At 43.2% G+C, this 27,069-nt stretch overlaps 1 protein-coding gene across 1 annotated transcript in view; it reads left to right on the forward strand.

Moving 5' to 3' along the window:
- Positions 1–27,069, forward strand: part of LOC145398909 (short-chain dehydrogenase/reductase family 9C member 7-like) — a 44,939-nt gene that overhangs the window by 16,303 nt on the left and 1,567 nt on the right. The window contains exons 5-7 of the mRNA XM_080271636.1: positions 18,421–18,553; positions 19,142–19,352; positions 24,239–24,362. Coding sequence (XP_080127762.1) covers positions 18,421–18,553; positions 19,142–19,352; positions 24,239–24,362 — 468 coding nt within the window. The remainder of the gene's footprint in view (positions 1–18,420; positions 18,554–19,141; positions 19,353–24,238; positions 24,363–27,069) is intronic.

Genomic DNA, 27,069 nt, shown 5'->3' on the forward strand with positions numbered 1-27,069 from the left:
CTATCTATCTGTCATCCTATATATATACTGTATATATATATTTTTTTTTGCAATACGCGTTATACTCTGTACTAACTTTGCCTAAAATTGTCATCTCTCCCTCCTTAGTACTGAGTTGCAGCAGTAGATTAGCATTTGACTATAATGCTCGTCACGAAGAAGTGCGATGGAAAGGCTGTCGAACTGCAGAATTCCTTTTCTGCCAAATGAGGTGTGTGAAATTAGCCGGGAAAGGAAGAAAAAAGTCTTGGCCAAGTTAAGGTGAAAGAACTATAGCGAATCTTTGTGTATGACTTGATAATATTCTTTTGTCAGTTATTTATCGAAACTGACGATATTTGGGAAAAAAATCACTAGAGAGAACATCAGGGTAAATAAGAATAAATAAATCGTTACCTCCTCGGGTACTTCTGCACATCCTTGTATATTATTGATTTAAAGACTAAACCGATATATAAAGCATTATATTCTTTTATCTTGTAATGGAATAAATCGATTCTTCTGCGTTATTAATGCAAATCGTGCCAAAATTAAAAGGCACAAACATTGCCGATGAGAATATTAGGGCGTATGAAAGAGAATATGATATTACTTTGCCCGGCACACTAATATTCTGTGTTATGCATGTAAATCAAATGGTCGATATTAACATTATAATACTGTATAAGAGAATATTAACATGATACATGAATACTGTATATATCGCCGAGGAAGAAGGAGTGCCACGGGAGCCCTCTAAGTCCACCAAACCATTATCCTTCGCTTTAGTATTCTAGTGGGTGTGTGGCTGCCAATCTTCAGTCTCTGTGTCTGTCAGGCATTCTCTATCACTGCCAAAGCCTAATTTTTCCTTGTCTGTCGCTGTTCTAGTGTACTGTAACTCTCTCATCTTTCTCTGTCGCACTCTCGCACCCCTCTCTTTGTCGTGTCGCAGTCTAGTATCTTTCTGTGCACAGTCCCACTTAACTTCTCTGTTCCTGTGCATTTCAACTATTTCTTTTCATCCACGTCACAGCCTACGTTCTTGTCTCTATCACTGTACCACCTACGTTTGCTGAGTGTCACTACCACGTCCTTCTATGTCACAGTCATATCCTTCTCTTGCACTGAGGCCTCTACTACTTTCTCTGTCCCTGTCACTGTCAAACAGTCCTTTGTTACTGTCACATCATTCTCTGTCACTGTCGCTGCCTACTTTCTCTGTCAGTGTCACACACTATTTCCTTTGTTTCTGTCGCTGTTATACATTTCCGTTATTGCTACAGCTTACAGTCTGTTTCACCTACTTTTCTCTGCCTCTGTTGTTATCTCACTTCTCTCTCTCACACTGATCTCTCACATTCTTCTCTCTCACACTCTTCTCTCTCACACTCTTCTCTCACACCTCACACTCTTCTCTGTCACATCTTTCTCACACTCTTCTATACCAGTATCACAGCTACTTCCGCCGTTCTCTATTCTTTCAAATCAAGATGACTGTCTCTATTCGTGACACTCCCCCGCTCCTCCTCTACTTCATTCATCTCTCTCTCTCTCCCCTTGATATTCTCCCCTCTCTCCTCCCCTCCCCATTTTTACCACCACCTCTCTCTTCCATTTCCCTTTCTCCCCTTCCGGTACCCTCTCCCCTTTCTTGATTCCTCACCCCCTCCTCCCTCGACATACGCTTCCCTTCCTCACCCTTTCACTCTCCCTTAGCCTTCCCCCTCCCCCATTCCCCCCTGCCCATCTAATGTTTACTACGCCATAAGTTATGTCACCCTCTCTCTCTCTCTCTCTCTCTCTCTCTGTCACTACCTACCTACCTACGTATCTGTGTGTGTATATATGTTACAGGGAATTGTGTAACAAGTGATTTCATACCTCTAGTGAATTCGTGAAATGAGTTTAAAATAGGATGGGTTAAGGGGTTAATTTAGGCTGCGGTTAGGTCAGGCTGGGATAATCTAGGTTAAGTTTAGGTTAGGTTAGACTTGTTTAGTCAGGTTAGATTAGGTTAGGTTAACTCAGATAGATGATAAGTTATGTTAAGCGTTCATATAAATTAATCTAACCTAACCTATCCTAACTAACCTAGCCTAACCTAACCTAAACTTAACCATGATTATCCCAGCCTAACCTAACCGCAGCCTAATCTAACTTAACCTAAATCAACCCATCCTAATGCGAACTCATTTCACGAATTCACTAGGGATTTCATGAAATCACTGATTACATTAATTCCCTGTAATATATATATATATATATATATATATATATATATATATATATATATATATATATATATATATATATATATACACACAGACACACGCATATCAAATCAAGGCATCATTTTCGCCTCTTTTTCCTTCCTTCCTTCATTTTTCCTCGTGTGCCCTGCAGCTGCCCTGGGTGTCCTGGGCAGGGCAAGGCTGAACACCCTCCCCTAACTACAATGGGGCATTTTATATTTTCATTCTTTTAAGGGAACACGAACCATCTTCCCCACTCAGACTTTCATTAACCCCTTCACTGCGATGATATACAGCGCTCCACTAGAAACTCGCCTGACGGTATCTTGCGTGTACTGGGGACGGCTCAATCTGCTGATGTGGGCGTGAGTGTGGTAGTGGGAGAAGGAACTGATTATGCAGGATAGATATTTTGAGTCCTTCTGGCAATACATGAGCGTTAAATATGGACCAGCCTGTACATTCACACTCATTTTTTGCTGTCTCCAGGCGATTTTATTTAGCGTATGGAACACCTCCTGTAGCGACATGTTAACCACTTCATTGCGATGTGCTCTCTCTCTCTCTCTCTCTCTCAAATCATTCATGCTTATAGAACTACCAACGATCTACTTCAGCTCAGGAGAGACATTTCGAACGGAAGGGGTTATGCTGTAGCCTTCATTAATGGCTTACAAGAACTGTTTCGTACGTTGAATAAAATCGTCTCGAGGCCAGCAGGAATGAAAAAAATGGCGTTATCATGTTGAAGGAGTTAATATTATTCATGCACCAGACACTGCAAGTCAGAACATCCATTAACACACCATTCTTTTTTGTTTGACTCATTTCAGTTTTACATTTTTGCTCATTTATCTACGTGTTTTAGTTTTTCTTCCTTTTCTCGGTATTGTAGTTTCGCTTTGTCGTTTTCTTTGTTTTTTGTTTCCAGGGGTAGCAAAAGAAAAAAATCGCGCTCACTCAAGAGGCATCACTAGTTAATTCCATTCCTGCAATCGACACGGCGCCTTATAACTCTGGGCACGACATCAATTTCATTTTTTTTTTTCGATGATATACTGCAAATGAAGTGGCGGATGCAATCGAACCACTCATTCACACTTCGTTATACTCAAATTCACGAGAGCTGTGGTTCATCATTTCATAGTACTGAAAATTTAACCTTTATTCAGTTTTCTTTTCTTCTTCTATTAATAAGAGATATTGTTCCTTAGCTGAATAGGAATGTCTGTCTGTCTGTAGCAAGAACAATGAATCAGAGGTGTCATGATTCTCGGGAGCTGAAAGGGTGAACGTACAGTTGCAGACAGTAACATCGATCATCTTCTTAGTCCAGTAATAATGAAGCTCTTACACAACATTCCAAGAAGTTTGCTGGGCTCCGAAAATCGCCTCACCGGGTGTCGAAGGTCATTGCTCACCATCTCGTTATTTATCGTGATGAGGTGGATCGATAATAATGTCCGCAACTGTACATCGTTTCTGATACTTTTTACATAATGATGCTGCTCTAGGTTAAATAAAGACCTTGTGGTTATAGGCAGCACAGTTAACGTCATCACACTCAAGGGGTTAATGGAGACTGTTTCAAGCCCTTCATCACAAAAGCCATCCCTATCGCTTAGTAAATCGTCTGGTGTTGGCATGAATAGAGTAAATGAATTAATAAACATTCCAAATAAAACAGATTACCGTACTTAGTACTTCTGAGATTTATGGAGTTTGCTCATTATCCCTACACCACGAGAGGTTTTACTTGAAGCTGAATTAAATCGTCTGGCGGTGGCAAGTGTGATATAAATAAATAAATAAATATATAAATAAATAGTAAGCAAGGAGGAGGAGGAGGAGGAGGAGGAGGAGGAGGAGAAGATGAAGAAGAAAACGAAGAAGAGAAGGAGGAGGAGGAGGAGGAAGAGGAGAACATGGCGACTTCCCATCAGAGTTTTGACTATAGCCAGTGACTTTGACCTCTGAATAATTTGCACCAAAATCGTATCTCTTCTTCACACTCCCACACAGAATATAAAGGCCAAATTTGACCTAAATGGAACCGAATCAGGCAGCTCTAAGATATATTTCAAAACAGTTACATACATCAATACATGTGGCTGAATCGGTAGAGAGGCGGCTTGCAGTCCAAATGGACCCAGGATCGAATCCCGGCTGGGGCAGGGAACAGTTTAAGGATTTGAATTTCCTAAAAAGCGGACTTTCCTGATCTACCAGATGACGCGCCGACATGTCGTAAAAGTAACCCCGCTAATACCAGTACACCAGTCCTGTATGAGACAGCCCTAGCATGTATTCAATATGGACGGTGGGTGTTAGCGCCGAAGTGATGACATGTGGAGGTGTAGGAGGACTACTGGGCCTTGGGATAGGCCACTGCCCCCAAGAAATAGGCCCTGAGCCTTTGCCCAGAGTCGGACACGTAAAAAAAAAAAAAAAAAAAAAAAAAAAAAAAATCATGGATAGACTCGATTGCAATAGCTACGTAGTCAAGGTGTTAACCCTTCAGCCAGGTGACTTATTTTCTACTGAATTCTTGGCATCTCCGGACGATTTTATTCAGCATGGGAGAGACCTTTCTAACTGGAGGCATTAGATCCAGCCTTCATTAATCCGTACAGCAACCAGATCTTTCCTGTGCTGAATAATAATCGTCTGGTGGAATGAGAAATAAAGTGAAAAACACGTCACTGGATTTAGTGGTATAAAACAGACAGCTTGAAATGGCTGAGGGTGAGGAGCCTACTAAGACCATGAGAATGTGACCCTTCATGAGATGCTGAGGAGGAGGAGGAGGAGGAGGAGGAGGAAGAGGAGGAGAGAAAGAAGAGGGAGAGGAGGAGAAGAGAAGCTAAAGCGTTTCCTCAGGCCTCGAGAACCTGATCCTTCTTGAGACAGTCGCGTATGCAAATTAAGGAAGCGATACTGAAAGCGATCTGCGACATACTTGAGTTTTTCACGGCTTATCTGCCCTTCTAGCCTTGCAGACGTCAAAAAAAGGAAAGAAAAAGAAACAAGACGTAATTTTCTCAAGCGTTGTAGTTAATGTCATCGTTATTTTAGTCTTCCTGCGCCAGACGACTTGCTGTACTTCACCCCTTCAGGCCGGTGACGCATTTTACATTTTACTCATCCAGGCGATTTTATTTAACCCAGGAGAAACTTCTATGGCAGGAGGAGTTAGACGGAGCCTTCGTTGACCATACCAGTACGAGGGGGTCTTTTCGTATCTTGAATAAAACCATCAGGAGGTGGCAGTATTATAAAACTATGTCACCGCGTACAAAGAGTTAAGTTAAAATTCCATACAGGTAAGATAGTGTTTGTTTTGTATCGTCCTTTCTACCGTCAGACGATTTTGTTCAGCTCATGGCAAGCCTTTCGTGGTGAAGGGGTTGGGATCAATCTCCAATATGTCCCTCATTAAAATGATTTTTTTTTCTAGGTATATCCATGCTCCCGTCAAGTGATTGCATTCAGCTAAGGGGAGACAGGTAGCAAAGGAACCCAAACCTTCTTACTTTGCTGCAGGACGATTAAGAGTTTTATCTATCCTTACTATCCTGGAACGATTTTATTCAGTTTGGGAATGACGTTCCACTTCGAAGGGGTTAATGGAGAGGGTCAGTAGTTGCTTCTCGTTAGGTATTGGAAAACATTAAATTCTAGATTCATATGACATAGTAAGAGCTGGATTTTGAAGCAGCCGTCACAATGAACTGTAAGTTAATTTGGTTTATACTACCGCGGTAATCGATTATGTGCTTCAGAGGCGTATTCGTACACGTAATTTACTTGATGCGTATGTCAGTAGTGGACTCAGTTTTCTAGGAGCCCTCAGTAAAACCTAGATGATTCTATGCTACCTCGATACATTATTGTTCAAAGTCATTTCCGTGTGCACGTGAGTTACTAGAAATCAGTAATTCCTAGACACATCCGTCAACAGTGAACCGGATTTCCTTGGTACCCTCACAATGAACGCCAAGCAGATCTAACCTAGTCCAACCCCAACACGCACAGCTGTGTTTCAGTCACACCATCACTTCTTAGATTCCTACGTCAGCAATAGACCGGATTTTCTTGGAGCCCTTGGAATGAACGTTTGGTGGAGCTGACCTAGTACTACAACTGCACTTTCCTGTGTGCTTCAGAGTAGTTAAAAAAATTCATGCCTAGATATGTACGGCATCAATAGACAGGATATTCTAGAAGCCCTCAGAATGAACTCTTAACTAACATGATTTAGTACTACCTCAATACTTAGTAGTATATATATTTCAAAGTATCCCATCAATTCTTAGATAACTACGCGGGCACTACTGTAGGTGGGTATTTCTAGGAGTGGTCACAATGAACGCTAAGGAAGTCAAACATATCCGGGGTGATGCTTCCGTTTCCATGTCTGTTTACGTCCGGTACTTTTCCTTCCAGTGGTGATGAAATTTCGAAGGCAGAGGTGGTTATAGGAAAAGAATCGACGTTGTTCTGAACGTCGGTTATGTTGTAATATAAGAAAGTACAAAGAGGGGAAGGTGGTGGACAAGTGGTGAGAGGAATGATTTGCTGTCTGATTGCACTCAGGTCTCAGGCTGGGGCAGAGAAAAGCTTGATGATTTGGATATCGGTAAAATGGACTGATCATCCACAAGACTGACCGATCCGTTAAAAATAAAAATAATGCTAATACCGTCACACCAGTCCTAAAGATGTCAACTCTTGCATGTATTAAAAATGGATGGAGGGTATGACTGCGGAAGTGGTGACATGTGAAGATGTGTGGCACGTAGGATTGCGGGTGGGCCTAAAGGAACGTGGGAAGAGGGGTCGTTCATGAATGGAGACAAAAGCGCCTGGTGGTCGTTTTATCGAGGGCCACTCCCCACAGGATGCGGTGTCTGGCAATAGATAGATGAAAGCTTAATGCATCAATTCGCTACCATAGACGCATTCTTGCTCGGTTTGTATTTCTCGCTTCCTATAACTTGCAGCGTCTTAAGCGCAATGTGTTCAGGCATCTCGAACTGATTGAATTTTAAGTATGGCTTTCTTTTATTTTCCGTTCTCTCTCTCTCTCTCTCTCTCTCTCTCACGGAAGGAACAACTTTGCGGGTTTTAAGCTTTTTTCCCCCTTCTTGTCTGCATAAAAAGAAAACAAAATCAAGATACTATTAAATGATTTTACCCACCTTAGAAATGTCCCAGCAGACGAACTGTTACCACTTCATTCCGATGACGTATTTTATATATAATTGCTGCTACCAGACGATTTTATGCGGTTTCTGAGAGACTTTTCAAGCTGGAGGATTGAGATTTAGCTTTCATGAACCCCCTCCATTATTGGCAAGGTGACCTAGGATGGATTTATGACGATTATGATGATGATGATGATGATGATGATGATGGATATACTAGCGGCTAAATAATTAAGCTGGATGTGAATATGCTCTCCTAACGTCCCATCACCACGAAGATGCCTTTTTTGTCCTTTCATCGCAACTATCGTGTGACATTATTCAGCTTAGGAGAGTCACACAGCAGCGAAAGGGTTACTGAAGGCTGTATGTAATCCCTCCAGGCCGACTAAATCTCATCTGAGGTAAACCAGTCTGTGTGACGGTAAGACGAATACAGCTAAAATTACTTTCTCGGACCGAAGGGGGTTAATATTCAAAAGAAAGTATTGCACTAGAAAAAATAGCCTCATCATTATTATAAATGTTTACAGGTTGATAGTTTTTAAATGCGCTGGCCTCTCTAGGAGCGGCTCTTTCCGCCTCTCCCTCACTAATGACTTTCGAAAATGTGATGCCTCACTCCCGTTGACTTTAGTGAAGCCACACCACACCACACTACACTCACACCACACCACACAGTGTCACCCTCGAACACCACACCACATCAAGGGCATGAAATGAAGGTTCCTGATGCTCCCGTATCTAGTATTTTGTACTTCTTTAGCATGACAAAGAGAGGTCTTCTTAAGTCCAATGAAATCGTGTGTTAGTACCGAAAAGTAATGATAAAGAGATGGCATCGTACTGAAGGAGATTGATGATACCGTAACTCCTTCACTGTGAGAGTCCTCCCTAAGCTGAACACAGTCACCAGGAGATATCAAAGCTAGGTTGTGTGAAACGTTTTCGTACTGAAGGGTAAATGAAGACTATAACTAACCTCTGCATTAAAAGACGTGTTCCCTAAGCTAAATAAAATCGTCAAACACATTTTTTCACTCCAAAAATATAATTGTAATAATACATAAATAAAAACTCGTCAGGTGCAGCAAGACTAAAATATAACCCACGTCATCTAACTTGGTTCATTTAGATTTCATGAACGTCAGGTTATTTCTCACACGTGGGTAAGCATGCAAATATTGAGCGACCACCTTGATCTCTGCCTCATTTTCGCACTCCATCTCATACCACCTTGTCTGTTTACTCTTGGTAGCTCATATACTTAAAGCCTACACACACACATGCATGTCCACACCAGCACTTATACCTATATTTACACGCACACCAAACCTCACCCTCGCACTCAAACCCACACCAACTTCACCCTCTGTCCAACTCTAATACCCACACTCACCCAGCACCCATCCCCACACCCACATCCATATCCATTCTCACACCCACACCCACTACACTTCACCTCCCTTCACTCCACAATTCAAAACCACACTAGCATCCACACTCACACTTCAAAATCCGTACCCACACCTACTGCCTAAAAGAACCCCACACCTACATAGACTTCACCCTCTCCCGAATCACACCCACACCCACACTCAGACCCACAATTACTCCCACACCCACATCCATTTACACCACACTCTCCCACCCACACCCTTACCCACACCCACATTCATACCTACGCCCACACGGATCTTAACCACTGAAAAAAAATCCCTTGAGATTTTTACTGGGACCTTCCTCCACTCCTCTATTGACATTCCACACCCCTACCCACCCTACCCTACCCACTCCACCCTACCCTACCCTACACACCCCATCCCACACCCTTACCTGTCAAACCACCTGAGATAAATGGCCAGACTTGCTGAACAAATTTTACTCCTACGCACATATCGATACTTACACATCCTCCCACACGTACACCCTCACCAACACCCACACACATGTACACGGGCTCGTACATCTACATCTTCATCCACGCACACACATAGCCACATTCCTCACCTACATTCACAGTCCACATTCATACATGTTCACATCCACACAAACATTTATATCCGTACCTACACCGCCTCTCAAACCGACACATCATTCACGTCTGCACCAAGACCCACACCCTCTCCCCCACCCAGACTCAACTCCACGCCCCCCTGCCACATCCACACAAATATATCAATCACATCTGCATTTTCCTTCACACCCGCAATTAGTTCCATACTCACACCAGCACTCACAATTCACTTTTACACACAGGCACTGCCCATCTACATTTATACACATCAACCTCTACGCCAACTATCGCAACATGTCCTCTAACCCACACTCACAACTAGCCCCTACACCAACGCCAAACCCCCACACTTTTAAATACTTCATGGATCAGCTGGAACCATCACAATAAATCCCATGTATCACTGAAGGAACCCCCTGCACCCACACTTGTTCCCATATCCATGCCATTTCCGCCTCTGGCCCCACACTCAGATCTCCTTCCCACACCGACAGATATCCTACACAGTCCCACACCCACATGACCAGAAACTGTCCCCCCCAAAAAAAAAATCTCGCCCACACTGGCTCCCCCATCCACATCATTCTCACGCCAAGCCCCACTCCCACACTGACAGGTGCCATTTTTCACTTCCACCCCACATTCCAGTACACATCTTCCATACCCACACCAACTGAAACCATCAGCATATATCCCACACCGACATTATTTCCATTCTCAGTCGGACATCCACAATGGCAATTACTACTACGTTCACACCCACACTCGTTCCCACCCCCACCGCCAACAAGATGCACGTGATGAATGGCATATGAAACCTCACACCCCGACTCAGCCCACACCAGCAGAGATAAATACATTCCACCCAGTCACATCCAAACCATTCTGGCTCCCTCCAGTAAAAGCCGAAGGTTGATTCACATCTGGATGCAGCTTGGCTTACACACTGAACCACGTGAGAGAGAGAGAGAGAGAGAGAGAGAGAGAGAGAGAGAGAGAGAGAGAGAGAGAAAAGCACACATTCCACTAAGATAAAAACATTTTACGTGATTTCTTTACGTAAATGACCTGACAGAATAACTGAAGCTCGCTTTCAACATTACGCAGACAAATATCAATACAGTACTAGAACCTTAACTCTTCTGAGGGAAAAGCCCACTTTGGTGTTTTGTGCCAGTTACTTCTAGGCAATTTCGTGTGAGAGAACATTCTACCTAATAATCAGCTCAAACCGTACAATCGTGTCACTTTTTGAAATATGAGAAATAAATCCGAGACACCGTTTACATTTTCATAAGCAAGGTTGTCCCCGTATAAAGAACTTTCATAAACAATGGAAATTTAAATAGAAAGCAATAACAAGAAATATATAAATCTAATTGGAAACCTTAATTGGTAGGGTACTAACCCAGTGTGGTCAGTGTGGTGGTGAGGGCGTGGGGTGACAGATGGCGCCGAGGATGAGGCTCTTGGGGCCTCATATGGCCAGCTTGAATGTACAGTACTGTATGTGTAGTCAAGAAAAAAAAAAAAAAAGATCACATGATTTCCTACACCTAACATTCCGAAACAATGACGAAGCAATGTGATATATGGGCCACCCTGTGTAGTGAGTGGTGTTATATAACCTTGGTATTTTGTCGTACTATTAGGTCAAACGGCGGAAGGCTGGGCGTTATAATAATTGACTGATATACCAGCTTGATATACCAGTTTAACCCCTTCAGACCATGGACGTTGATTATACAGAAAGCTTATACATGGATTTTTATTATTATTTTTTTTTAATGAGGATTAGATGTAGATTTCATGGACCCCTTTAATACGAGAAGTCTTTTTTTTAGTTGAGTAATATGGTATTAAAGTAACAAGAATGCCCTACAAACAGACGCCGTCGCAGTGAATGGGATTAATACAGTTATTGGCTTCTGGGCTCGAGAATTGATTTGCTAAACCCGTATAGGTTTTATAGGCTTCCGCGCTTCCGCCGGTGCGCAAGTACGTCCGTCAGTCCATCTGCAATTTCATGTCCGCTATGTAACTTCCAAATGCATGGACAGATTTTGATGTAACTTCACACGATTGTTCCCCATACCATGACGATGTATCGCGCGCAACAACCACCCATCTACTTCCAAGGTCAAGGTCACACTTGGGGCTCAGACAAGGCCGGGTGCTGTCAGACTTAACAGGATGGCAATACTTCTTTCACTTCTTTTGATAGTCATCGCTCCCCAGGGATTTTTGTTGCTTTGTGTGTGTGTGTGTGTGTGTGTGTATGTGTGTGTGATAGAGAGAGAGAGAGAGAGAGAGAGAGAGAGAGAGAGAGAGAGAGAGAGACAGGAAAAGCGTCAGGGGATATACCGTATGGGTATGACGATGCCCTACTTAAGTTTCGTTTAAGTTGGTTTGTTTACATGTCGACGTCATTGTGTTTATATGGTAGTGTTTGCCTCTTGACGTTTTCGTGTTTATTTACATTCTGTCGTCATCATGTTTACGGTGATTGTTTACATGCCGGTCATCATGTTTGCACCGTCTTGTTGATTACATTTTTGATTACTGTACATTGTTTACATTCGATATCATGAGTACGTTGGGTTGTGTACAGGTTGACGTCAATGTGTTTACGCTTTTATTTTGTTTTATTTTATTATTAGGTGTGGCAGAGTGGTCTTAGCCCCGGGTTGATAATCCTGACATCACAGTTTCGAATCTTTTTATGAGGTAGATTTATTGCTGGAATTTAATTTAACTGCAGCCTGTCTCACTGATCCACCATAAACCCACATAATAACCCTAAACCCACCCTTGCTGTTGCCAATACACTGTTTTGTTTGAAAATTCTCGGTAGTAACTTTATTAATCCGATGATACAGTGAATTGACTTTATTCTTACTCTCACCATTTTAGTCATGAACAGGCTTTTCGAACAGGAGGCTGTGGATATGCCTTTTATAAATCAGTTCCTTGAATTAGGGAGAATACGAGAGATCATTTCCTAAGATGTACAAAATCCTGTTTCTGTAGCACGAATAACTTATTAATAAAGTCATTAGGGTAAACAGGTAAACCGTCTTGAAAGCCAGTGGGTCAGTTTTAGTTTATTTTTGCTTTCTTCAGACGATCCTTCCAACTCCGGAATGGCCGCTTGCTCTGAATAGGTTGCTGAAACTTCAATCTAACCCCGCCAGTTCAGAAAGTCTCTCCTAAGCTGTGCAAAAACATGTAACAAACTTAATTGAAGTAAACAAAACGTCACCGTACTGAAAGGGTTGAGAAGTACGGTAGACATATCTTACTAAAGATTGTGGCATCACTGTAGCGCGCGCGCACACACACACACACACACACACGCACACACACACACACACACACAGTACTGCACCAACCAAACCAACGCCACCATAACTGCACATAATGTCATTCCGATACAGTACGCACATACATAAATCATGCCACACCGCGCACACACACACACACACACACACACACACACACACACACACACACACACACACACACACACACACACACACACACGGCAAACCACAAGAACATAATCTACCACACATACCACCACAGCCACCGCACAAACAACGCATCGCTACCACACAAACCAAGGCACACCACCACATAAACAACCACAGCCACCACTCAAACAACCACAACCACCACACATACCACGCCATACCACAACTACTTAGTCACTCCTTACAACAACCATTCTTTTTCTAATCCTAGACATCCTCCCCCTTCGAACCCTATCCTCTACCACATCCTTTTTTACTCTTCCTCTGTCCTCTCTGTTTCTTTGTCATCTTTCTCTCTCTCTCTCTCTCTCTCTCTCTCTCTCTCTCTCTCTCTCTTCATCCTTTACTCCCTATCTTTTCTTATCTTCCGCTTCTCCTCAGTTATCTTCTTGCAGTCTATCAGTCTTCCTCCTTCATTCCCTTTTTAAAATCTAAACAATACTTTGTGGCATGTATTCAGGTCGAGTATGGAGGCTCCCTGGCACCTCTTTCTTAGCGATTTATTTTGGATATGTGTGATTAATATCCTTTCTTCGTTATACATGAAGAGCATGGCTGTAGAGGAAAGATTTATGGAACACAGAATTAGACAGTATGGTGTAACAAGTAAAATAAATCACTTAGGAATAGATGTTAGGGAGCTTCTTTAACAGATGGGGATACGGGTCTCTGTGTTCTCTCTCTCCTTACACATCCTTTCCCCCATGAACCCTTTCCAGCTACGTCACTTATTTTAGGTCACTTTGTTCTACTCCTCCTGCCATTCTAAGCTGTATCCTCCCCTTCACCTTCGTTCGACCTTCCTTTATATACAGCGCATCCTTACTCTTTCTTAAGTTGTTTTAGCTCCCGAGATTTGTTTAATATCTTTTCTATGTTATCCTAAGTTCATTTCATCATTTTTTAACGATACTTTGTCTTCTACTTCGATTTCATGCCAATTATGTCCACTTTTTAAAAATATGGCAACTTACTTTTTCATTCTCAGGCCTCTTTCTCTCTCTCTCTCTCTCTCTCTCTCTCTCTCTCTTTTTTTTTCTTTTTTTTATCGCACATCATCAAGGCTTTCTAAAATTCCAGGCCACTTTCCATTCCATTTTTCCTTCCCCCACTTGAGCACTACTTTTAGTCTGTTTCCCTATTCCTCTTTACTCAGCATCTGTCTGCTCCCTGCTTACTATCATCTCCCTCGTTTATCACACCTTCTTCTCTCTCTCTCTCTCTCTCTCTCTCTTTCTCTCTCTCTCTCTCTCTCTCTCTCTCTCTTCACTTGTCAGCTCTCCATTCACCATCCATTTACATCTTTGTCTGCACCATCTCTCCCTTGAACAAATTTTTATCTATGATAGTCGTATCTCCCTCCTACACTCATTTGTGTCCTTTCATCCCTATTTTCATTCAGCTCTTATAAGCTTTCTATTTACCATACATTTACTCATCTCTTATCTGCACCATCTTCCCCTCCCTCACACACTCGTCTAACTGTCTTTCCGTCCCTCCATTTCCTCTCCTCTCCTCCCTTCCGCTCCTCTTTATTTACTTTCTCTCTCTCTCTCCATCTCTTTACCTCTTCTCAGTTCCCTCCTCTCTTCATCTTCACTCCCATCTGTCCTTCTCTCCTTCCATCTCTTTTTATATCTCCTCTCCTTTTCTCCTTCACCGTCGACTCCCCTTCCATCCCTATATCCTATTTTCCTCCCCCTTCTTTCCCCCCCTCTCTCCCTCTCCTTTTTCCTTCACAGATCAATTTGACATGCATTATTTCTTTTCTCCCATCCTTTGTTGTTGCTTATCTCTCCCTCTTCCCTCCTGACCTTCTCTTCCCTCACCAATCAGTCAATTAGTCAAACAGTCAGTCTTCCTCTTCTTCTTTCATTTAGTCCTTCCCACATTCTCCCCCCCCCCTCTCTCTCTCTCTCTCTCTCTCTATCTCTCTCCACCTGTCCCCCTCTACGCAGCCTCCGGGTTGACCTTGGGCCGAAGTGACTTGCAGGGCCGAAGTGTTTTGTTCGTGTAGGGAGTTCAAACACCCGCCGAAGGTCCTCCTGCCCCTCTGTACCAAGACGCCCACTCCGCCGCGCCCACCATTACATATTTGGATTCTCAGCGTGTTTAAATTTCTCGTTTTGGGGGAGTTCTTTGTTTGCTTAAATTCTCCGTATATCGATATATCTGTGCGGAATATTCGCTAATTGGATTGTAAGGGTCTATGTACCTGAGTTCCTCTAGAGAAAGCTGTTACATTTTACTGTTTGCGGCTTCGTTTCTTGACGGGTCTCAGCCTCTGGCTCTTTCACTTTTTATATTAATGAACTTTCCCACTAGAGGTTAATTCCTTGAAGTAAAGGAAATGTCTAATTTTGGTGAATCACTGAAAGATTAATCCTCTCTGCACGGAGGCAACACATGAAGTTGCAGCTCAAGACAACTGGGTATTAATTTTTAGCCTTGGGCAACTGGTATTAATTTTCAGTTATGGGCAACTGGTATTAATTTTCTGCTAAGGACAACTGGTATTAATTTTCAGCTAAGGGCAACAGGTATTAATTTTCAGCTAAGGGCAACAGGTATTAATTTTCAGCTAAGGGCAACAGGTATTAATTTTCAGCTAAGGGCAATAGATATAAATTCTCCTTAGGTTCAGAACTTCATGGCACCATTATTCACGAGCTGGCTTCCCCCGTGTTGCCTTGAGCCGCTACGTGCTGCTCAGGCCAATTTTTTACTCATCGAGGTTTCTGGGCAGCAGCAACAGCATCTCAGGCAGCACACGTGGCCTTAGTTCACGTGTGCACAGGCAAACACCCACACACACCCCACCCACCCACACACGCCCACCCACCCAACCTCTCCAGTTTCACTAGAGTGCTGTGGGGGTGGCTTACTCACGCTTTATGATTGAGGGAGGATTTACGTAAGGCTCACCTGGTATTATTTCCGCACCCACGGCAACACAGGAGCCATGGCTGGTTCACCTGGCTTTTATGTCTTTATCGCGCTATCAAGGCTTATCAGACACTCGGAAAGGCGTGAAAGCATACGAAAAAACATAACACTGTAGCCTCGTGTACAAGATGGTTATAACAGGCTAATAATCTCTGTACAACTGCGTCAAAAGTTCCGTTCCTCTTCCTCCTCCTCAGTAGCTCATAACACTGGGTTATATTTGGTAGTTGAAAAGAAAGTTATTTCTCAGTAACCGTTTAGCAAACCAAACAGATTATAGTGACTACATGCAGTTTAATCCAGACTCTTTTGATGAGTTACTGAAGGCCGAGGAGGGGGAAGGTAACTTTTGTGTAGGACTGTACATTCAGTATCACTCGGCGGCATTTTGGGAGGTTTACCTTAGTCGAATAAAATCATCTGCAGGTAACCAATATAAAATATCTAAGTCAACCGTGGCAGCTAAAGACCCCACTAACATGACAGGGCGAGCAGTGGACAGGCAGGGACAAATGGTAGCATCTAAATCATATTCAGGGCATGTGTGTCATATTCCTGTCTAACATATATCACAGAGGATCATCTATGGGCAGAAAAATATACCAAGTCTCTCTCGGCCTAGGGGTGTTAGCTAGAGGAGGCAAGTGAGAATTAGAAGAGGTGAAATATTAGGCATACTTTTGTCTCTCAGTGTACCAGACGCTAGTTCTAAGATTGCAAGTTGCACCACCAAGACGGAAGGAAGGTAAGATGGGACAGAGGGAGGACTGGTTGATGAAAAAGTGAACAGCAGAAGATAGACGTGTCGGGACTTAATCCAACCTGCACGGGCATTAAGCTCCTCACTACGATGTCGTTTATATCTTGTTGTTGTTGCTGTTTGACGAATTATTTGCGTTTAGGAAAGCTGCGTATTTGGCTAAGAGATCAATGAAGGCAATATTCAACCCATGACGTGTGAAAAATCTCTCCTAAGCTGAAGATAACCGTCTAGAGATTGCAAGAATCTGGTAGGTGAGGTTATCCACCATTCACTCACTCGATGTAGCACTCTATTCAGAGGTCTCTACAGTAGTTGACGAGACACATTGTATCCCGTAACTCAGGAAATAATTTACTACGTTAGGTGGTAGCCATATACCGTAACCCAGGAAATTGTTTACTACGTTAGGTGGTAGCCATATAAACAAATGACGCCTGGGTTAAGATGCTCAGACAAGATGGGGTCCTTCTGGGATTACGCGTGGGGAATGGCTGGGTTTTAGTTACTGCTCACATACAGTATCGCCAATTTCGGACGAGAGAGGTTGTTCACCCCCTCTTTAAATGCCAGGACTGAGTAGGCTAGCCTCAGGCCGCTACGTTCCTAATGGGGCAAAGAAGGAGTGGATGATAGATAGATAGACAGATAGATATAGATACCGTAGATAGATGGATTGACAAATAGATAAGAATAAAAGAAAAAGACGCCACCATATCGAAGGTGCTCACTCAAATCTACTGTATCTTCTTTAGGAGAGGTAAGAATGTTCGAACTGGAGGATGGAACGTTCGTTAACCCCTTCAGTATATTTGGCTTTCCTAAGTTCAGTTATCGGGTGTGGCGGGAAACAGTTAACTCTTCTGTAGATTTTATTCAGTTGAGAAAATCCCTGCCTAGCTGGGAGGTCAATCTCTTCTGAACGGTGACGATTATTTTACTCTTGCTATTTCCCGACTATTTCATTAAGCTTTGGGGGGACTTTGAACTGGTTGCTGAGTGCCAGTGGTCTTTCTTAAGCTGAATTAAATTGTCTGGAAACAACATGAATAAACCGTAACGAAACAACGTATTGACATAACTGGAAGATTTCGACACAGTTAACAGTTTTCACTTCCCTTTCGTAGGGTTCACCAGGATGTCATAAAACACACACACACACACACACACACACACACACACACACACACACACACACACACACACACACACACACACACACACACACACACTATAATAACACCACATTGCACCTATCCAAAACAAGTTATTCCTAGCATATCGTGAGGAAAATGAAGATTTGCGTCCAAGTGGTGACGTGTGAGGGTGAGTGAGGGGAGTACTGTAGTGTCGTATGAGAAAACTGCTGGAGCTGAGGAAGAGGATTTAACCAGTTGTTCATGATAGCTGAACGGCAATCACAGGGCCGCTCTGTTGTTCAGTACATCCTCCTATTATTATTATTATTATTATTATTATTATTATTATTATTATCATCACTCACATTCATACATTCACAAGCACACAGTCTTGATCGCATACATTTAAACACCTGTGTGTGTGTGTGTGTGTGTGTGTGTGTATTACCCCTTTATGTTGCTTATACAACCTTACTGAAACTTCATATCTATCATTCCCCACATTCCCATATCTTCCCATATTCATCCCCACACCCACACCCCAGCGCCACATCTAACCCAACCCCTCTTTCTCACTCCCTCAGGCCGCTACACCTTCCCCGGGTTCACGGCGTACAGCATGAGTAAGCACGCCACAGTCTCATTCGCTGACGGACTGAGGCTGGAGATGCAGAAGTGGGGCATCTCCGTACATATTGTTGAGCCTACATTGTACAGGTGAGAGAGAGAGAGAGAGAGAGAGAGAGAGAGAGAGAGAGAGAGAGAGAGTTGAGTCATGCAATCTTGCAACAGGTTCAAAAGATCTTAATGAGTAAAAATTATGCGGAGTTACTGCATAAGGATAACAAGGCGTTAATGAGCAGGAAAAAGAATGTGCTTGTCGTCACGTTGGTGGAATTTACTAATTTTTACTGCTGTCCTAATTATATTAATTCATTTATTCACCGTGTTAGTTGTTCTAACATGATGAATTTATACCTTTCTGCCTGTGTCATTATGCGTGAAAGAATGTATGCATATATGCATGCATTTATGTGTATATGTATGTAATTCTTTATCTGTCTCTGTTTATTATCTGTTCATTTATCTTTCTGTCTATCTGTCTATCTATCTATCTGTGCCGTAATTCTGTCTATGTAATCTGTCCATCCATCTGTCTATCCACCTATCTAACTATTTACCGTTTTCACACCAACCTACTAAAGCAACCAAACACTGTCTTAGATAGGAAGCACTCAAGCACTCTCCTGGTCCAGTCCTATCCATCTCCTCTTTATTCCCTGATTATCTGTTCCTCTGCCTCAGGACTCCCATCAGCCAGGAGGGACCCATCCACCGCGCCCTGGACCGGTTTTGGCAGGACTGTTCTGACGACGTGAAGGAGTCATACGGGGACGAGTACATCAAGGACTTCAAAATGACAATCACTAACCACCTGAACCGCGCCAAGCCCAGTGAGAAGATCTGTGAGGTGATTGATGATATGGTGGACGCCGTGGCTGGTGATGATCCCAAGGTGAGACACACACACACACACACACACACACACACACACACACACACACACACACACACACACACACACACACACACACACACACACACACACACACACACACACACCTGCATATGCATATGCACATGCATACGCACACGCACACGCATACGCACACGCATACGCACACGCACACACACACGCACTGTGTGTATATATATATATATGTATATATATATATATATATATATATATATATATATATATATATATATATATATATATATATATATATACAGAGAGAGAGAGAGAGAGGTAGTCGTTACCGGATGCCTGTAAGGCTTTATCTGTCAGGCATTATTTTTAGCCGCCTTACTTCTATGGCGTCTCTGTTGTTTTGTTACTCTAAGATAATAGTATTATAAATGAAATCGATTGGTAACGGTAAGAATAAGATAAATACTAGCAATATCAGGCCGTCTCCAGCACTGGAATGATCAAACAGCAGCAAAAACCACCCTGTAAGCTTGCTAATATTCACTCATCCACCCACCCACTCACCCACCCACTCTCCCACCCACTCAGTGCAGTGTGTTTTGCAGAGGAGCTAGGGCATGGGTTGACTTTCAGCGTTGATAGGGGGTTACTGCTTGTGGGGGTCAGCAAGTCAGCGTAATAGTAGCACTAAGTGTACTACACAGTCCTTCCACTAAGCTCATAATCAATGAGAGGCGCTGAAACTTGTGACGTCATTCATCTGAGGTCTACCAGTAATCCTAACTAGCCCAGTGGATGTGCCTGTACCTATGGCATCACATCTGCTATCTTCTACCAGTCTATGATCAGCCAGTGAGAAGCACCCTCTAAGCTATGCCCATTTTTACACACACACACACACACACACACACACACACACACACACACACACACACACACACACACACACACACACACACAGTAACTTTAATAGAATAGATGACGTGTTCAGCCTGATGTGGATAAGATATAATATAACCTCTTCATTATGGTGTCTTTTATGTTTTTTCTCCTCTCACTGTTTGTTTTGAATTTATCCTCCACTTCCCCCCGTCCTACGCCGTACCCTTGTCCACTATCGCTGTCTTCCATTTCTTCATCAGAGGTTTTTTATGTATCCTAACATCCCTACTGCGCCGTGACTTACACCCTTTACACACATACCACCTCTTGGGTACTCCTTATGCATCATATATCTTTAACTTGTGGAATCTAGGGCAGTAATGATATGCATGATTATGGGTGTTTTTATGGTCTGTTGGTGGGCTATATCTAATCATAAGACAAATGTCATGTATGGAATTCAAACCTTGGCTGTTAGGATTATCAGGTAGTTTTTATCATCACTCACTACACTACTCGCTTTAACCACCTTCAGCTCGAATAAGCGATCCTGTTTTATTCTATCTACTACCAGGCGATTTAATCCAGTTTAGGAGACGCACTCAAGCACCGAAGAGGTCAATGAAAACTATACCCAATCCCTCCACCTTGAAAAATTTCTCGTACATCAAATTTATCATCTGACAGTTGCAAGAGTGAATTATACAGTATGACATTGGAGGGAAGGCATTAATGTTCGATTTATCTTGCTGCTTGTCTCTTGTACGTCATTTGTGCGGATATATAAAGGGGAAAAATACAAGAGAATGCCAGGTTCCACTGTGAGCAATAGGGCACTTAGTAATAATGTTGGGGAGGCACTTAAATACACCGGATACCGTCACAGACACTACAATACTGCTACTACTACTACTACTACTGCTACTACTACTACTACTACTACTGCTACTACTAAAAAACATCGTACTGTAGTTGAGAAAGTAGCAGTTTTATCACTGGATTGGGAAATTTCGTAACACCTCCTCCTCAGCGACTTGATTTGCGTATTTATCACTGGATTGGGAAATTTCGTAACACCTCCTCCACAGTGACTTATTTTGTGTATGACATTAATCTCTTGTGTACTACTAACGGACACTGCTTCGATATTAAAAACATATATACCGGTATGGCACGATATGAGAGAGTATCATGGCGCAATATGCGAAATGAATGGTAAAGATATAAGTTGCGAAATCTCCAATGACAACGAGATTATGACTCAAAATATCAAGGCTGACACCAGAAGCCGTAACTTATAAACTCTCCCAGTTCCCTTAATTTGTTAGTATTATTAAAAAACACGAGCCAATTATACCGCGATTCACTTTCCGAAGGCCAACGTGGGTGTGGGTGTGTGTGGGTAAACAAACACACGTGACTAAATCTTACCCATGGTCCATCCTTCGGTACAGCCCTCACCTTCACCCCACCTTATTTACGCCACAAAGCAACACGCTAGTCATTGCACCACCACACCTTACCAACCACCTCTGCTTCGCTATTCAATAGCAATATATTTTACCCTTACCCACTCCTCACCTCACTATCCAGCAACACTACTCAACATTGTCTCTGTCCACTACTTACCTGCTATTCTTCAACAAAACTCCGTTTCATCCCTACCCACTGCTCACCTCACTATTCACTAACATGATCGCATACACATTCACTCCTCTACCCACCCACGCCTCCAAGCCAACTCACTATTCCCATCCACACCCTCAGACATACCTCACTGTTCAGCAGCGCACCCTTTACTCATCGCTCTCCTCTGCCTTGCACACATCTACCCTCTAACTGTCTCAGCTCTGCTACTTCGCCGCACCCAGCAACACCATATTCCCAGCACCACCCAAAGTATGATAAATTATCGCTGCTTACTATTTTTTTTGGGGGGTCCGATTCTGGGCATAGGCTTTACAGCCCGTTCCCTAAGGCTCAGCTGTCCTCCAACGTACTATACACCTCTACCACCCATCTTGGATACTTAGGAGCGTATTACGAGTATAGGAGGCACAGGGGGCTTCATAGCACTTCATCCTTAGCAATTTACTTTAGCATATTACACCTTATCACTATTTCTATGCTAGTTATATAATTTTAGTATAGATCTAGTTTTCATCAATAATATACAGCAGAATGCTAAGGTACTGTATGTGCTGAATAAATCGCTAAGGAAGAAGTGCTACGAAGTCAACCATGCCAAGCAGAAATGCAGCCCTTAGTCTCTTCACTGTGAGAGGACTTATCCTAAATGAGAGAGTTTCTAACCGAGATGGCATTTAATTTTTTTGTGTATATCTCTCAGGTGAATAAAACTGCCAGTCATTGTCAGACTAATGTACGTAAAATATGACGTCCAAACCCACAAAAAAAAAAAAAAAAAAAAATCGTCTTGAAGGTACTAATCATACCGTACGACATTATAACACCCTCCCTGCCCCTGATCACCCCTATATGTGTATCTCCCTCCCCTCCACACAGTCTTTTATCACCCCTTCCTCACCCCCCTACTCTCCCCATACCCTCATGTCCCTTCATCAGCCCCCTGCCGTCTCTATCCTTCCCTTCCATCATCCCACACCACCTCCTCTTTTCCTCTTGCTCCCACCGCCCCCTTCCCTCTCCTCACCCTCACACCCTCACCTTCACCTTCCCTTCACCTTCACCCTCACATTTCCCTCCCTTCCCTCAAACCGTCCCTTCTCCTACCCCCCCCACCACCTCCCTTTATCCCTCTCTCCCGTCTCCCCCCACCCCTCACTCTCACTGTCACCCTCACCTCTCACCTTCATCTCCCTTTCCCTTCCCGTCCCTTCCACTCGCCTTCGTCTCTCCCTCTCTCTCACCCTCCCTTCATCCTCACTCTTCACCTTCCCTTTACCCTTCTCCCCCCTCCTCCTCACACTCCCCTCCCCTCCCCTCACTGTCCTTCCTCCGACTGACCTCGCCATTTGCCCTTCATGCGCGCCGTGTCCTTAGTAAGTCTCCCTCCCGTCCCTTAGTACTTGGAGACGAACGACGGATTGTATTTACGTATTTTTATTCAGGCCCACACCAGGTGATCTAATTCAGGTGAGGGAAATCCTGCTTGCCAGAGTGTTTACCCCTTGAATACGGTGACACACTTTCGAGTTCATTTCTGTTTTCCCTCGACAGTTTTATTAAACTTAAAGACGTGGTGTAGTGAAGGTGTTAATGGAAGCTACATCAAATACGCTTATACATTAGATCCAAAACTCTCTCGTAAACTGAAGGAAATCGTCTGAAGGTACCAGGAATAAATCTTAAAATTCCTCCTCATAGTGAAAGGGGTTAAACGCTATCTTAGCTCTAAGAAACACACCTATCCACTTCATTTAAGTAAATACCACGCGATTTTGCTGTTGAAAAAAAAAAATCACTAATTCTCCTATAGTGGGAGGCAGGAGGAGGGTGAGATTGATACAAGGTAATGGCATTGAAACAAGATTCATTCATTGCCAGACGCCATGTATCCCAAACGTGGTGGCCAAGGGCTTAGAGTTAATTGTTTTACAGGGAGGGGCACTAATCCTCCACCAACCCCACTTATAATGGCAGTAAATAGCGGTAGGGTATATTTCTATTTTGCTTCTGCACCTTTTTTATAAACACGTCACCCCGTCCACCCTATTAGCCACCCATTATGCCCATTAATCTTACATTTTAACTTCCCTAACTCGCTACACTTTATCAGAGATGGCTAAACTTGGAGAAAAATTTCTATCCTCATTACCAGAAAATTTATAAACACCTTCCTGTCAGATCATCCATTTTCTCCACAACACTATACTCGTAGATATTTGTGCACTAATTCACCCATTTTACACTCTGAGTACCCCATATTCACCATTTAGTCACCCCCAGTTCTTCCTCTAATCCACCCATTTTCCTCACTAATCTTCCCATTTTCCTCCCCAGACTCGTTACATTTTCCACACTAATCTCCCCATCTTCCTCCCCAGACGCGCTACGTTCCCTCGGTGGTCACGCAGATCAGAGCCAAACTCCTTTCTTCACTCCCGGAGCACCTACGAGATACAGTCTTCCTCAGCAGCCAGCCACAGACGCCACCAGCCTTCGTAGCAGGTGTGTGTGTGTGTGTGTGTGTGTGTGTGAGAGAGAGAGAGAGAGAGAGAGAGAGAGAGAGAGAGAGAGAGAGAGAGAGAGAGAGAGAGAGAGGCAGGCGAATGGAGGGGTTTCATGCAATGCCATCCGGGGCGTAGGTGGATCACTTACCCCTATCTCTTTCCCAAGGGCGAAACACAACTTAGGTTATAGATTCACAGTCAGACGATTTTGTTCATCCTAACCCTGGGCCTCTACGCCGCGCATGGGATTATATGAGACTGATTTTTTCCCCACACTCTCAGGCTCCTGCGATTCACTCTCAGCTGAATAAAATCGTCCAGCATCAGAACATTAGAATACAAGAGCTGCCCCGAACATGAGAGTGTTAGCGGCGACAATATTAATATTCTCAGGCTGCCATGGCTCACTCAGCCGCATGAAATCGTCTGTCGTTAGCTGGTACTGATCCTAGACGCAACCGAGAGGGCTAATACCATGACTGTTTATCCTCTCAGGCTGGGACAACTCTAGTATTCTATTCCAGGCCATGAATAAATAAATAAAACACAACAAAACAGAGTAAACCTTGTATGCTCGTGAGGAAAGAGTGATGGATGAAGGGAAAGACAGATGAAGAGAGGAACAAGTAATGGAGATGGATGGACATTAAGAGGGATGGAAGGGAAGAGCGAAGGACGGAGGACCTAATGGAGTGTGTGATGAAGGCAGGCATGATGGCTGAAGGCAGAGGTGGACCATTTTCGACGGGCACTCTGATGATAGTTCTTCTGCATTGTTTTCCATTCTTTCTGTCGCCTACCCAACTCGTGGTTAATAACAGAAATGGGATAATGGCGATAATGACAATGATGTTTAAATATGGCAAATATATAATGATTGGGTATTGCATAATGATGATGATGATGATGATGATGATGATGATGATGGAACTGGTTAAGGTGGAGGAATATGGTAGGAAATTGATGACTGAGTAGATGAGTGAAAGGATATACGAAACGAGGGAGGGAGAGGAAAACAAACAGAGGCTTAAAAAGAAAATTTAAAATGGACGGATGTGTGGTTGGATGACTGGATGCATGGGTGGCGAGAGAGAGAGAGATGGAGGGATGGAAGAGGAAGCCGTGAAGGACGAGAGGAGGAGGAGGAAAAGGAAAGAGGAGTAGAGGAGGGGAAACAGAGAAGTAGGAGTGTTTGGAAAGAGGGAGAACGAGGCTAAGAGAAAGAGGTAGAGGAGGAAAGGGAGAAAGAGGAAAGGGGGGTAGAACGGAGGAGGAGAGATGAATGGATGGATGAAGAGACTGAGGGAGGAAGGAAGTCGTGAAGGGCGAGAGAAGGGAGATGTGAGAGCGAAGGTCAGAGAGGGGAACTTCTTTCCTTCCTTTCTTTTAGTAGTTTTATCATCCATACGTTCCACTTAACTTTATTGCTACCCAAACAATCCTCTTTCCTACAATCCTTCACGGCCTTTCATTTCAGTTTTTCCTTTCTTCGTTCCCTCTTCACCTCCTTTGTTTCCTGCCTTCCTCCATCATCACCTTCATTACACATGTCCTTCCTTCATTCTCTTTTCTTTCTTCCTTCCATTACATCCTCCTCGCCGCACCATCCCTCACCCGCATCTCTGACTAAACATTAGACTTCTATTCCTCCTTCACCTTCCTTCCTTCTTTCCTTCCTTACCCTTCACTTCCTTCCATCTCTCCTCGCTCCCTATTCATCCATCTCCCTACATTCCCGTACCCTGTGTCACCAGCCTAACAAAACCTCTCTATTCTCCCCTTAACAATAGCACGGACGATAATTTTACGCTCCCTTCGCTTCTCCTGGTGTCGCTAACCCCTTCAGTACGAGCGGCCTCTCTTAAGCTGAATAAATTATCTGGGAATAGATAGGATGGAAAAAAGAAGAATTATGATAGAGTGGAGACAGTTTATAATCCCCCTTTTTGCACGATGAAATCAAACACGACGCGTCCAAAGAAAATTCAAAAACACGTCATGAGGTTATTATTGTGATTAAAAAAAAAAGAAAAATAATAGCTGTTTCAATCTGGGTCTAATTTTCCCCCGCCATGGAGATACTGATGACCTTATGGGTTCATTATGAGGGGGACTATTTTCAGCTATTAAAACGTAAGGAAATGTAGCTCCGTAACGGCTGAGAAGAGGACACATGTTGATATAATCATTTTTACTGACGATTATAGCTTCGTGACGTGTTTCAGATTTCCGTGGGACGCCTTGTATATTATGCCATCGTACAAAAAGGAGATTAAATACTGTCTCCCCTCTGTTCGATTTTTTTTCCCCCCATTTCATCCTAGGTATTCCCAGACAATTTATTCAGCTTAGGAGAGGCCGCCCGTAGTGAAGGGGTTAACGACACCAGAAACGAAGGGAGCTTAACATTAGTCCTCAAAAGTAGTCCCGGATTAAGCTCCTGAAGTTTCCCAAAAAAATCTCGAGGGATATCATTTATATTGTCAACTCTGGAGCTGTCTCCCTCTGTCTTTCAAAATCAGTGTCTCCAGGCACTTCTAAATGAACGGATCTATAATTTGGCTTTGTTGTATTGTTTTGCGTTTTCTTGGAGGGAACGATTTGCTGGCTTCTGGCCTTTGGTTCCTTCTTCCATGCATAAAAAAAAAAATGCTCTTGTTACCACCAAAGCACTTCATTCAGCTTACAAGAACTGCATTAAGGTG

This window comes from Coenobita brevimanus, chromosome 47 (assembly GCF_032717465.1).
Source record: "Coenobita brevimanus isolate Jiangsu-jjx chromosome 47, ASM3271746v2, whole genome shotgun sequence".
Taxonomy (NCBI): Eukaryota; Metazoa; Arthropoda; class Malacostraca; order Decapoda; family Coenobitidae; genus Coenobita; species Coenobita brevimanus.